At 37.7% G+C, this 15,280-nt stretch overlaps 1 protein-coding gene across 1 annotated transcript in view; it reads right to left on the reverse strand.

Moving 5' to 3' along the window:
• Window positions 1-3,877: 3,877 nt before the first annotated feature.
• The window catches only part of LOC102027006 (triadin-like), a 36,320-nt gene continuing 24,917 nt past the window's right edge, over window positions 3,878-15,280 (reverse strand). Inside the window, exons 12-14 of the mRNA XM_013516583.1 lie at window positions 7,945-7,983; window positions 6,183-6,221; window positions 3,878-4,017 (exon numbers count right to left, since the gene is read on the reverse strand). Coding sequence (XP_013372037.1) covers window positions 3,881-4,017; window positions 6,183-6,221; window positions 7,945-7,983 — 215 coding nt within the window. The 3' untranslated portion in view covers window positions 3,878-3,880. The remainder of the gene's footprint in view (window positions 4,018-6,182; window positions 6,222-7,944; window positions 7,984-15,280) is intronic.

Consider the following 15,280-nt stretch of genomic DNA (forward strand, 5'->3'; position numbering starts at 1 on the left):
TTGCTGCTGACTGTGGCTGCGTGAGAAAGCAGGAATTTCCCGCCGTGTTCTTGCCGCTTTGCTGAGGGATGCTTCTTGCTAGGAATTGTATGAGTCTTAAACACTGAGAAGCAACAATTCATTTCCATTATTACGAGCTTTCCTTGAGTGTTGCAATGTGCTTTGTAATCATTGCTCTTATTATTCTGTTGTTGTTACCATTATTATTCTGCACCTTTTGAGGGGTTATAAGTCATTTAAAGTGAGCTACTATTTCTTCCTTTTCACCCAGGGACAATAGTTGGAATTTTTAGTGGAATGGCTAATGAATTCTTATACAGTCCAATAGATTGGGAAATTCTAGCTCTTTATGTCACACACACAGGAAAGTACCTGTGGGAATGTCTCAGTGTTACTCAAGCACGAAGCATGAAGTTCCCATGATAGGGTCATGGGAGGAGCAGGGCAAAGGAGGCTGTGAAGAGGCCAGTTCGCAGGGAGCTGTGCTGCATTTCTGTGTCTCAGTAAGTGTGCAAATTACAAAGGGGAGCTTTGTGATAGCAGAGATGTCAGAAGAAAGGGACCTAGGCAAGAGGTCGTGTACTGGATTAGCAAAGACCTGAGTTCTCCATATAGTTCTGGCACTAATCAGCACTGTGTCCATGTCAGGTCCCCTAACCTCCCCCTAGAATTCCTTTGCTTTATCTCTATCTCTTTTCACAGAGGGTTATATTTCTGACTCTGATCATTATTTGAAAGATGTAGCAGAACGTGCTGGAGAAATCAACCAAGGTTTGCAATAAAACCTTGAGGAAAGTTCAAAGATTCAAAGGCTCAAAGTTTAAAGGTTCAAAGTCTAGCTTTGAAATGATGAGTGAATTTGGACAAACATCTGAATCTCTCTAGGAAGGATTTTAATGTTCTTTGTATTCAGTTGGACTAGATGATCATTGAGTCTCCTACCAGCAATAGTTGTTATTCCTTTTTTTTCCCTTTCCAGCAAAATTACTACAGGAAATAAGCTGAATCTTTAAGTATGTAGCATTGCTTTGAAATATTTCTCTCATGACTTTTCACAAGGATACGTCAGAATGATTCAAGGTAGAAACAGCTGATGCTAGGATAATTGCAAAAATAATCTTTGCTATATTGTAATGATATTTTCTCAGAATTTATGAAAAGTAAGCATAAATTGAAAACCTTAGGTGAAATAAATTTTTATTTTTTATATAACATCAACTCTTCAGAGAGGGTTAGAGGTGGGCAGAGAAAGAGTTGGAAAAGATAGCTCATATCAGCTTGCCAAAATAGAAAATTTATTGTTACTATTATTTATTTATTTATTTATTTATTTATTTTTTTGAGACAGGGTCTCGCTATGCAGTTCAGGCTGGCCTTGAGCGCACTTCGTAGCTCAGGCTAGTCTTGAACTTGCAAAGATCCTCCTGCCTCAGCCTCCAGAGTGTTGGGATTACAGGTGTGTGCCACCAGGCCTGGTAACAAAATAGAAAATTAACACAATTACTAAATACGTGTTCATGGGTAATATAACATTAGTAACGAATTATTAAAGAGAAGATGTAACCATTTATCTTTTCCTTTTAAAATATAAGACATCAAACTGAAAGGGTTAGAAATATTTTATTTGATTGGAACAGATGACAATTTAGGATGATATTTTAAAAGTGCTATCTCCATTGTAATCTCAATCAGATGAATTTAAACAATTAAAGTTTCTTACATTATAATCAGTTTACCTAAATTCTAAGTACAGTAAAGTATGCATATTTTACCTGTTATTAAATCATTTTCAAAATGAGCATAAAAGAAATGACAACATACTATGGAAGAGTTTTCAGAGAAAACATAGTGCCATGTCCAAAAGTATTATTTCAGAAATCTATTCTGATGTCACATACACAGGAAGATATGTGATCATTCCTCATGGTACCTGTGTGAGTTTAGGATGTTAGACTTCTTATCCCTACTTCACACTTACAAAAATAAATGCAGTCCATTTAGTAAACTTCCCAAGGTCAGGTTATCACTGGAGATAGAAGGTATTGCTTTATTTGTATCTGACAGAGTCCAGTGCCTGACGGTGAGAAAGGAGTTAAGTGATCACTTGTCATTGAAAGGTAATCATTCAATGATATGACATTCTGTCCTATGAAATACAAAACAGTTATTGCCTTGCTGTTGGTTCCTTTACTTTTTAAATTCAGCAGGTAGGAGAGCAATTTAACAATAAGCTTGGCTCACTGTGCTGCTCGTAAGTTTATCCAGCTACATGAAGGGGCTTTGTAAACTATCTGTTTCGACCTGAAATTACTTCCAGGATGTGCCCCTCCTTGCAAATGTGTCATTAATCTGATTCATTGTGCTGTTGGCTTTTGTGGTGTGAATGAGATCTGCCAGCATCTGGCTGAGATCAACTTCCTTCACAAAACTCTTTAAAATCCATTTTTTAACAGTGAGTGTATGATAGATGTCCTAGAATAAGGATTTTTAGCAACACTGATATGTGTTTTTAAAAAAGCCATAGTTGCATTTGTTGAAAAGAATTCACCTGGATAATACAGGATCTGGCAAGATCAGACCTTGATGAAGATAAGTATAATGCCAGAAAAGATAACTCAAATTATTTTCTGAGTTACTTTGTCAGAAGTTTTTGCAACTGTAAACATTGTAAAAGATCACAGAAACATGACCTTGAGTTGATATCAAAACTTTGTAAAGAACATGAGTGTTTCTGTCACTAGAAAAATGACAAAACCATAGTTGTCATTTCCAGCGAGGAATTGTCAAGTGAGTTAAAACTGTCTATTTCATGGGTGCTGATGACCAACTGCCTAAACAGCAGGTGTGGCATGAAAGCATCCCCAGTTGAAACGTTTTCCTTACAGCTGGGTGGCTGTCCTGTTTTTCCATTTTAAAAAAGAAAGCTCTTAATTTCATGAAAAGAATGTGAACACTTCCACAACATGAACATAGTTTGTATTTATCACCCATGTTTCATGATTGACCTGAAACTTCACATCAGTGGCAATTTCATTAGGCCACAGTCTGGAGAAATCTAAGAATCTACGTCATCTGCTTCTATTTAAACAAATGATTCAACAGACTTGCCTACCTGGATGGAGTGGATGTCTTAATTGAATTGTCTTCACTCTGCCTGAGTGAATGTCTTAATTGTAGCTCAAGACAAATCCTAGAGATAAGATTCATCAATCATTTATTCTTCATCGTACTGAGTCTAAAGTTCAGAGATATCCTGAGCATAAGAGTATCACAGGGAACATACAGCAAGCAGAATTTGATGCAACGCTTGGCCACTTCTACAGTACTATCATGACTAAAATAGAAACAGGTAGATAGAATGAAACTATTCAGTATCCACTTCCTGCACAAATTGAGTTCGGATCCTACTTGATCCATAAGAGTCTTTTACATAAACTCCTGTACCCTTTAAACTAGGGTGAGGTTTATGTTACTTTTTTAAAAAACAAAAATCTAACTGAACCCAGAAATTTAATTTTGCTAATGTGTCAATTACATTTCAAAAAACCAGTCTTATGTAAACTTTAGTTTGTGTACAACCTTACAGTGATTGGAAGTAGCAAAATGCAAGCAGCGCCTTCTCACAGCCACGAACGCTAATGACGGATTGTTGTGTATCAGACCCTTCCACACATTTGCTTATTATTCAATCCCATCGCCCACCCATTGTCTCTACACCAGGCAGAAGAGTAAAACATCTTCAAAGAAATCTTCAGGATGACATGCCTTCAATCGCCTGGCCACTGTGGGCCAAACCGAAAATTTCATTTTCCCAGTTGTAAAGCACTTGTAAGGGTCGTGTGTGTGTGTGTGTGTGTGTGTGTGTGTGTGTGTGTGGTGTCTACTCTTGCTGCTTCTGTCCTGAAGGACTGGGTTTGCCAGAGTTCTCTCCAGGGCGCTGCACAGGAGTGAAGGGAAACTGGAATCCATAGCCGTTGTACCCGTCCAAATAGACACATTGGAAGAAACTGATGGGAGCTGAGGAAGAGGGCAGAATGGATGTTAAAACATGCAAAATATGGCCAGGAGTGGGGTTACAGCCCAGTGAGGCAGGATAGTGACTGCTACTGGCAAGTTACTAAATCTCTTTGAGTCTTGGATTCTTCTTGCATAAGAACAATACATGACAAACTTCACAAACAGAAAAATTAGAGTCAGCATAGGTGGAGTGCTTAGAATCAATCCTTCCCAGAATACTGTAAGCCCTTACTAAATGATAATACAAATGTCCTTGGAGAATACCTGGGTGCTTAGTGTATAGAATCTATGGGAGTACAAGACTGTCATAGAGACTGTATGTAGGAACACATTTCAGAACTTGATCTTGTCCTATGGAAGGTAATGTGTGTGTGTGTGTGTGTGTGTGTGTGTGTGTGTGATGTCTGAGAGTCACACCTGTGGTGTGAACATCTCTGCTCCAGCCAGACACTGTCCCATGCCATTTCTGTGTTTAAGTCTGGTGAGCACGGACTGAAACTTCTGACATGTAAGCCAAATAAGCCTCTCCTCCTCTAACGTGGATGCTGGGTATTTGTTAAAATGATGAGAAAGTGAGTAAGACAAGTGGCTACCTTTCTGCTGACCCTTATCCAGTGTAAGCACACTTCTGGCACATTTATTTAACTGACATTGAATAAGCTGTTCATGAAAATATCATTAAGGGTATAAATTTTCCAGCTTACATAAGAGACTCAAAGACATAAGGTTGTAGAACTACTTTATGATAACATTAAAATAGAAAATATTGTTTGGATGCAATAAATCCTTTAAAGAAACTTAAAATAGTTGGTACCTTTTTAAACTAAAAGTAACTATGTTCTGTCTTTTTATCTTTAATTAATTTTTTATTTTGAGATAACTGTAAAAGTAATTGTAAGAAATAACACAGAGATACCTTATGCACTTTCACCTAGGCTCCTCTAATGAAACTTATTACAAAACTATAGCACAATATCCCAATCAGGAGACTGGCACTGAAGTCATCTACCTACATCTGTTGAATTATGTTTCAGTATTTATTTATAAAATAAGAAGTTTTGAGTATTTATGTAATATGGATGCAGATTAAACTAGTAGACCAGCAATCGGGAGAGTGTTGTATAAATTAGAAACATGCCCATGTTGATTTATAATTTCTTTTCTTATGGATTTTGCAAAAACAGTTAAAATTATCATTGGACTGTTTCTATATTTCTCACAAGCTGAATGTGTTAGACTTACAAGGAGTATCTTTACCTGGTGCAGCAATCCCAGCATGTATAAATCAATGCTTGGAACACAGTAGGCACTCCATATTTTTTTCCAATGAATAAACTATTAATGCAAAATGGGAAACCTTTGCTACCATAGAGGACATTTTTATAATTTCCTGCACATTATATAAGAAGCAATGCCAAGGCCACAGACATCATTTCCTCAGAAAAATGTCTAGTTCTGTATTTTAAAAGCATGATGTGAGCAAGACTTCAGTTATATCAATTTCAAAAATTACTTCCTGTAATCTGTCCAGGGATGACTTTATTTAATGCATGTGTGCATCTGAAATTTATCACTTCACCACCTGATCAAAAAAGTCTAATTTGAACATCCTGGGATAATGAGAATCTTGAGCAGTGAATATTATAACTGCATATGAATATTGATTGCATTCTAAAATTAAGGGTTCTGAAGGCTGGATATTAGGAGCCTGCTGCATAGCTAGAAAAGTAAAGCAGAGCTTTGAATCTTAGAAGTGAATTTCCAAGCAATTGAATTGCTAAAGTCTTTTTCTACAATTTTCCTATTTGATATAAAAAGATTCATATCACTTCCACTAATCTATTATACAAAAGAGAGTAATGCACCTTGAAGCAAGCCTGAGCTAGAGCAGTGGGCATCAGAGCTGAGAAGAAATAGCTCACAGTAAATGCCACTTCAATAAATGCTATTGTGCCTAATTCTTCCAACTCTGATTCTTGCCTGACACAAAAATGACAATTTTCTCCTTGAAATATAAGTGATTTACTTTAATGTTATCCTCATGTCTGTGCTAAAAACTTTTTCCATGTAATATTGGACTACTTGAAAGGATCAAAAGTTTACATCTGCATGTGCCATCTTCAGTAAAGAATGATTTCATAGTTTTGATCTAATTATGAACTTACTTTTTTGCTTCTTTGGGGAAGACACATCTTCAGTTTCTTCTAGAGAATACAAAAATATGAAAATGAACATTTCTAGACTGTGTGTAAACATATGTCATTCTGAGAATGACTCCACAAGACCACAGTAGGAAAGAGGCATGAGTTAGCTGCCCTCTAGGTCAGCATTCAGGTTCTTCTCAGTCCTTGAACATGAAATTTAACAGGCAGAAGTGAGAGTAGGAGAAGCACTAATGGAAGAGGAAATGACATGCTCCCAGAGCTTGCTCCGACAGGACAACTGGCCCTCAGATGTTGGATACTGTCAGGTGAGAACTGGTTCCCATATTCTTTCCTTGAGAAGAGGCCATTGATGCTGAGTTACAGTACTGTAAGGGTGCAATCTGATTACAAGCATGACTGTCTCCTTAATCAGTAATTGTTTTACTGTGTTGGACATTTCATGCTCTTCCTATTCAGCCACTCTGAAATATACCATCAGTAGGTACTTTCTGCGCTATAGAAAGTCAAAGTCTTACTCTCTGTGTTTTGGTGCCCATTATTTAACTCCCCACCCACAGCAGTTATTTCCGGTCTCCAGTGAACACGGCTCCACTCTGCTTTACATGATTGACTTTCTGGTCTCCACAAATGATTGAGCACTGGTGGGACTGATCTTCATGCATCTGGCGATGTTACTTAATATGATGCCCCACTTCCCTTCATGTTGCTGCACATGACAAGAGTGTGTTCTTTTTGTGACTATGTAACACTCCACATTCCATTGTATGAATGTACCACATTTTCTTTATCCGTCCATCCACTAAGGGGCATTTAGGTTGATTCCATATCTGAGCTGCTGTCTGTGAAAACTGCTGCAACAATTACAGGAGTACAAGAATCCCTCTGCTCTAATGCTTGAGCAGTGGTATTGACATATCACACAGTAGTTGTACATTTTAGTTTTTAAGAATCTGTACCATAATGGTTACACTAATGTACATTCCTACAAAAGATACAGCATTCTCTAGAAGGGTGTCTTAGTGCACATGCAAATGTAGATTGTATTTTATGAGACTGACACATTCACTCATTCTTGTGTAACTTTACTCAGCACATAATTTTTCACACTGTCAGGTAAGCTTGGACAGTGTCACAGAACTAAAATGGCAAGAACAATTCTTTGGGAAACTATTTTCATCTGCAAAAGTGTTGGAAGTGGAATAGAAACACTATTTCATACTGAGCTCAAACTAGGAAGCTAAAAATCCTTCAGGAAACAAGATCAAAAGACCCAAAGTTCAGTTCAAATGTTCACATTATGGATGGAGACATATTCCTCCCTCTCTCCCTCCCCCTCTCCTCCCTCCCTTCCTTCTTTCCTTTCCTTCTTTAACGATAGTGCTGCTAGAATAGGTGATTTATCTTTCTTCTTAACAAAAACTAATCTTGGGTGAAATGATAGTATTATACTCTTTGATGCAGTAGTAATTTTTTGATCCTTGATGAAGTGATGATTTTGAAGGACTACTTCTGAGGATTAGTCAGTAAATGCATTTGATAATTATTAGTCAATGAGTTCATGCATAACTGGCTATTTAATATGAGAATAAATATATTTCCTAAATAATATAAGGAAAGTTTATTAAGAAAAATAAGTCCAACCATATGAACTCTGCTTTAAAACGCGCAGATGAGGTCAAGGATATTGGAATAAAATTAGACAGACAGGACGTTCACAGCCTTGAGAGGAAACGGGAAACAGAGGCAGGGATAACACACTTACCTTTAGCTTTCTTTGCAGCTGGCACATCTTCAAAATCTTCTAGAATGCAGAGAAAAGACACATAAGATCACAGTCTGATTTTTCAGTTTTCTCAAAGAGGAAACATTGTTTGTAAAGGATTTGAGAGTCAGAAGACCTCTGGGTCTCTAGGCTGAGCATCCAGCGTTGCATAATTGCTTCTCACAGAGCCGCGTCCTGCTCCACCTCTGGAAGGTGCGGTCAGGGCAGGGCTGCAGAGGGACCATGGTCACCACATGGCCACAGACTGGGCTGGAGAAGGCCCTGCTGTCAGCTTCCCCACAATCCTCTGTGCATGTCTTCTCTCCCTCTAGCATAAAAATTCTTTCAAAAAGTCATAACTGCATTTGGGGTTTAGGAAATTGGAAGTAAATGGATTTATATCGTTATGGTTGATACACTGTATCAACTTGAGGAGTCTAGAAGTTTAACTAAGTAACTCAGCTATTCTACATCCTGGGGTGAAAAGGACACGCCCTTCCTGCTCTAGGATGTTGTTCACTGTATTAATGTGAGATGTTTAGAAGATTAAATGAGTGCCGGAGCAGGGGGCTGGGTCCTTTGTATCATCCTGAGCCCGTGCAAGTGGAGGGCATAGAGATTATGTAAGTGCTACATGCCCCTGAGTGGGGGTAGCCTGCTTACAATATAGGGGAGGAAAAGTTGCTCCCCGCTTTTGCTCTTGTTGCTTTGCTATCTTCCACCTCCATGAATGTTTGCCCTCTGCCATGTGCCACTCTGCCTCAGAGCCAGCCAAGTATGGACCAAAACCTCCACAAATTGTGACCTAAATAAACCTTTCCTTCCTTCATTTTGGGCGTTGGGTATTTTGTCTCAGCAATGACAGAAAAGTAACCAAGATACATACACAGGTTAGACCACAGAACAAAACCTATCCATATCATTTATTAGCAGTTTGATGGTGAATTTTAGCCTTTTTGGCAATTTTAAGAATACAAGAAAAAAAGCAATGACTGTACGTGGGTGAATTAATTTTTGGGGAAAGTGTCAGAAACGCACATTGGGATTACGTCTGTTCTCCAAATGGTGTTGGGAAAACTGGATATCTACACACCAAATAATTAAATTGAAACTTTATCTTCTATCTTACACAAAAGTCAATTCAAAAGAGATACTTAAACATGAGACCCCAAAGTGTAAAATTATAAAGAAAGCACAGGGAAAAACTCTTTGACCGTGACCATGGCAGTGACTCTGGATGTAGCATCAAAAGTATAGGTGACAAACGTAAAGATTTCCCAGGGGACCACAATGGTTTCTGAATAATGAAAGGAAACAATCAACAAAATAAACAGGTAACCTGTGAAATGGGAGAAAATATGTGCAGATCACATATTGATAAAAGACAAATATCTGAAATATATAAGAAACTCGTATACCTTAACTACTTGAAAAAAAAAACCCAATTTAAAAAAAAGTTAAAAAGAAACCATACAATTAGCCAACAGGCACATAAAATACTCACTCAACACTAATTATCATGGAAATGAAGACGATATCATATCTGTGTGACAGCTATTGTAAAATGTCAAATAATAAGTGTTGGGAAAGGTTTGGAAAAAAGAGAACTCTCTATGCTGTTGGTGGGAATGTAAATTGGTACAGTTACCATGGTGAGAGGTATGCAAGATTCTAACAATATTAAAAATATAGCTGCCATGTGATCCAATAGCCCTTTTTGTGGATATCTATCTATGTCTTCATGTATATACCTATTATACTGTGCACTTAAAATTTTCTGAGACAGTAAGTTTTAAATGTTCTCAAATACACACACACACACACACACACACACACACTCATACAGAAGTCAACTTTATACCATGATGGATTTGTTAATTAGCTTAAATTTGACAATCATGACATGAGTACATAAAAATCTAAATATTAGGGGGTGGGGATTTAGCTCAGCAGCAAAAGTGCCTGCCTGGCAAGCGCAAGGTCGTGAGTTCGGTTCCCGGTACCGGAGAAAAACCAAAAAATAAAAAAATAAAAAAAAATAAATATTAGATTGTACACCTTAAATCTACATTAATTTATACTGAAGCTCAAATATTTAAGACTAGCTCAAGTTGTAGCATGTAGCATTTAGTCTTTTGCACACTGAACCACAGGCACATACTGAAACAAGGTAGAAATAATTATAACTCAGAAGTAATGCTAATAAAATATAGTTGAGGAATTTTAAAATTTTACTGTAAATTTTTACTACTTATAATTATCTAAGTGAAGTCCAGTTTTGGATTATTTGTTTATATTTTGCATAATACCTGTTCATTAATAAACAAAAAGGGGATAAAATGGGGTCATTAAGCAGATTTTCTCTAATAGGGAAAAGATGTGACCTTTGTGAAGGAATGCTATTATGTAAAAGAACAAAATGGGGAACAGAATTACTAGGATTTCATAGAATATCATTAAAGTTTTGGTCTGCTTTAAAAAATATTTACAAGGTATGATTGATATTTGATGACTACATAAATTTAAAAATATATTACAGTGCAAGACACATTGCCATTAATTCCTCTCGAAATGTTCACCTGCACTTTTTTTTTTTTCCCATTACTGGTAGTAGAACTCATGACCTCATGCTTGCCAGGCAGGCACTGTGCCACTGAGCTAAATCCCCAGCCCTTCTCCTGTACTTCAAACACACTGACCACATCCTGAAGCTGTTCCTGGCATCCTCTTTTGTGAGTCTCTTTAGTTCTGCTGTGGCTGCTTTCATGACCAGAATCTTTTCAAAGCGTTTCCCTTTCATGGTCGTTTTGACTTTGGGGAAGAGTTTGAAGTCACGTGTGCCAGAGGCGGTGAATAAGGTGGGTGGGGACACACTGTAAAATTCTCACCAGCCTGCCTTTCCATTGGGTGGCGCTGCGCAGCGGTGTTCACTGCATTTTTTATTACACCTTGGAAAGCCGCTCATGAAAGCTGACTTACAGAACTGCTTCAGACGGTGGTGGCAAGGATGCTGTGGTGCGTTTGAAGCGAGGAGGATTTTTGAGGAGAATTAACGGCAATGTTTATACTGTAATTTTTAAAACTTTAAATATTCATGGTATATTTTGATACACTTCAAAAATAGTTAATTAAATACTGCAGAAATGAAGGGAAGACACACATGGTTATACGATGTTTCAAATAACACAGTAGTGTAATTATATTTTTAAAATTTCAGAATATCTAATAGAAAATGTTTTATTTTCTTTCAGGAAGAGTCTGTTCATTTCTGTGGAAGAGTGGTACAGAAATAGAGGTAAGGTCCTTCTCCAAAGGAACATACATTTCATTTTTGTAGATTGTAGCACATCTAACACTAAAATCCTTATCCTCTAGATTCACTTATTTCCCCGGAGAAATAAATACAAGAATAAAAACTTTCATATCTTCAAGTTTTGTATTCTGACAAGGAGCCAACTGGCTATCGGGGATGAAGCCCGCTGGGGTGGAGCCCTGTGTGCATTTTGCAGGCTGATCAGAAGGGCAGATGCCTGAGAAGGCGGGCTGCAGGCCCCACCGGTTCCTGTGTAGACTCAAACTCTGTGTAAGCAGCTAAATAGTGACAAAAATGTACTGAGCAGGAATAATGTGCTTCAATTATCACCATTCAGAACTCGGAAAAGGCAGAAAGCATTTACAGTCCATTTGCACTTGCAACCCGCACAGCGATGGAGGAGCGGCTTTGATAAAACAAATATTCGACTCTGACATGGTACAGTCACCACAGTGAAGGGAAGATCAAAATGTTCCAATGGAATTTTACAGCATGACTTGACGTTGGGCCAGACTGTTGGGGAAGCCTCTTAGGAAGAAAGGCAAATTGATAATGCACCTTAAAATAATGTAATGGAAGGACGGATGACAAGTTTAAGGTGAAGATAACAACACGAAGAAAGTCAAGGACAGCTAAGGATGGAGAATATTCAGGAAGTGCAGGGGATGTGGAAAGGCCGGACAAGATGATCACATGGAAGATCTTATATGTCAGGCAGAAGAGGCTGAATTGTACTTTACATTCAATGAAGGTTGTTCAGGAAAGAAATAATATTTTACTGTATTTGGGAAAAATAAACTTGACTAGAACATAAGAGTATATTCATCCAGAACATCGAGATGATGCTCTTAATCAACACACCAGGCTGCCCTGCCACCTCTTGAGGACCAATATCGAAGAGCAAGTGTTTCTGATCCCCGAATCCATGTATCATACTTCCTTGCACGTGCTGGTTGGCCGGCCCTGGCAGAGTCCAGGTACGTGGAAGCCACACTCTGCGTACAGCAGAGGTGAAGGAGGAAGGCTTCCACCCACCCTTCAAGAACAGGTCATGCTCAGCTCGTACCTCTTCTCTTCCAGCCATCTGCTCTGCTCTGGCAGGAAGAACTCGAAGAGTCTGCTGCCCTTGAAGGTGATAATCATGCTCAAGAGCTGAGGGGCAGTACTTGTTTGGTTTGCCTAACTACTGTAAGTGATTTGGCAATTTTAGCCCAAAATTGAAGAAAAATGCCCCATCTTGACTTTGCAGTTGTAGGCCCATGCTTTAGTTACATGGAAACTTCGATTCCAAAGGAACTCCGTATAGCAGAGAATCCACCTTGTTTTCCAAAGCAGATGCTGCAGCCATTCCAGAGTCAGAAAGGAGTGAAAGGTCTTGCCTGGGCGGCCCCTGTTTCAGTGTTTTCAATGTGCTGCTTTCAAAGACTGGCTTTTATTTTTATCACTCTTTTATGCTTATTGAATTGGGGCATAAGGATACAAGGATGTTTCAATAGGTATCAGTTAGTGAAACCAATAAAATGATCATGAAAGAGAGGCCTGGACTTGGTGCTTTTTTTCCCTGTTGCACGTTTTCACTAATTGAAGACATTTCACCTTTATCTGATTCTACAATCTGTCCTATCTAAAATTAAATGCTGTTTCAACACTAAGGAAAAATGTTATTCTGAAATCAAGTGTAATAACATGAAAAATCAGAAAGTCTCTCTGCCCTTTGCTGAGAAGTTTTCATAGATCTCCAGCCCTGATCTGCAGCTGTAGGTCAAAAGGAGCTTCAGGGAGGTAGACTCTTGGGAAAGTTTCAGGTGTTAAATCCAAGTCAGCACGGAGTCAGGGATGGCGAAGGGTCTGTGAGGCTGGACAAGAAGGTAACTGGAAGGACCGATCCAGGCATGAAGGTGTCCTTGTACCTCTGTGAATATACCTGTAGTCTAGCCTCAGGACCGATATTCATGTTTCTGCATGTCTTTAATTACATGACCTTGACATATGAATTTGGAAATTTAATGCTAAAAATTACAGATTTTTTCATTTGAATAAGCAGTTTATCTTTTCTCTATTTTTCATTCTCTTTAAGAGTAATTATGAATTATTTTGTTATTTCTCTACCAAAATGTATTACCATCTTAAAGAAAAAGACTCCAATGAACTTTTTTTGTATGGGTTACATCTATTGCTGTTTATCATAAAAATTCAAATGAACACTTTGAGGCCATAAGAAGCTCAAGTACCTAGTCCCAAAGCAAGAACAATGGTGTCGTCATTTGTCATGTAGTCTCTGAGCTCCTCCATTATATGGGAGGAAAGAGGTGACATGAACTTAGTATGATTATGGAAAAATGTTCTGATCTTAAAGGGCACTGGAAAAAAAGTCTCAGGCACTTTAACTACCCACACAGCGTAATCTGAGAATTGCTACTCTACACAAAAAAAACTCTACTGCTGTGAAATATCCAACATATTACAGAAGAGAATAATTACAACACATCAGAGGAAAGGTGATTATTTAAACAAATCAGTTTATACTAAAATAATGCAAAATATAATGAAGAGTAAAGATAAAGCAAAACTGGAATCCTTAAAGGAAGAATTATGAAACAGGTAAAACTTGGCTGTATTTCTATCCTATAGCTTTCTGGAAAACTTGCTATATACAATATCAATTATTTTCCAATGAACTAATGTTAATTTTGCATTATGAGATAAATTTTAAACTTCACTGAAATATATAGTGAAAATAAAGTTATGGGATAATCATAGATGTCAATTTTAAACTATATTTTAAGTATCCCTTCTAAGGTTGAGTAGCTGGAATAGACTGAACATCATTATCTTGTATGAGTAAATAAATGAATTGGAAACATAATTATAGTGTTTTTCAGGTGAAGAGAAACATACTTCTTCATCATTTCAAGTATATTATTCATTATGTATATTTTAGGATGTAAGCCATGGGTTTATAATACAAAAAGGAAAAATGTCTGTGTAGTTTTACAATCAAAGTAAGGGTTATCTTGACATTTTTCTTTGCTCATGTATGGAACTGTCACTTTCTCAGCAATCATCACAAGTACTACCATGGACTCTTTTACCGTGCCAGGTACTTTACATTTATGCTTTCTCTTAAGCTACACGCTACACTTATGAGATATCTAGAAAGTCTCCACTCTACAAGGGAAGGTTGAGACTCAGAGAATTTGTAAAAGAGCTTGAAGCAACGTATTTTAAAAAGTATTGGAGGAAACGTGAAGCTAAATGTCCTCAACCTCCACAGCCTCACTCTCTCCATGGGACTATTGGATCTTCATTGTAAGGTACCCTGCTGTGTTTTGAAGGATCCGAAAGAAAATAGTAAATTATGTAGAAGAATTTATGATGGCTAAGGACTCCAGTAAGTGCAAGGTATCCCAGGCTACCAGGGAATATATGACAACTGGCAAAATACAAATGTTTCCAAAGCTTAAACAGTCTCTATCTCTTATTTAGGTCAAAGAAAATTTTATAGAAACACTGGCAACATTTGAAAGGTTGTACAGGCTTGAACAGTCATAGGTGGGAAGAAGAGTCCAGGAGTGAAAAGAGGATGAGCTTAGAAAGCAAGTGTGTTAGGAATGTGGAACTTTGCATTGGATTGGAACTACAGTAGGTATAAAATACGATCATATAAAAATTTTAAGCATAGTTCTTAATCTGGATATTTGAAGTTCTAGATCCTTGAGCTAAGAAACTTCAAATTTATGCTAAATTTGCAAAATGAAGGCATACTGAACATTTCTCATCAAGTGGCCAAATTAATTTGAGGTTTTGGAAAACATCTGTTAGTAAAGCTGAAAAAGAAGAAGGAGAGAAATCAGACACATGTGTGTTGAGTACTCCCTCCAGTGATTCTGAGTATATATAGGAAAAGCCAACAGCACCTGACAGCTGAATTAGGGTCAGAGGTCAGCAATAGTGATTGATCAGAGTAGAATCTGAAGTTTTGTGTCTAGGGGCCTAACAAGTGGAAATTAGGTAGCAAGAGGA

This window comes from Chinchilla lanigera, unplaced genomic scaffold, assembly GCF_000276665.1.
Source record: "Chinchilla lanigera isolate Chin_1 unplaced genomic scaffold, ChiLan1.0 scaffold00035, whole genome shotgun sequence".
Lineage (NCBI taxonomy): Eukaryota > Metazoa > Chordata > Mammalia > Rodentia > Chinchillidae > Chinchilla > Chinchilla lanigera.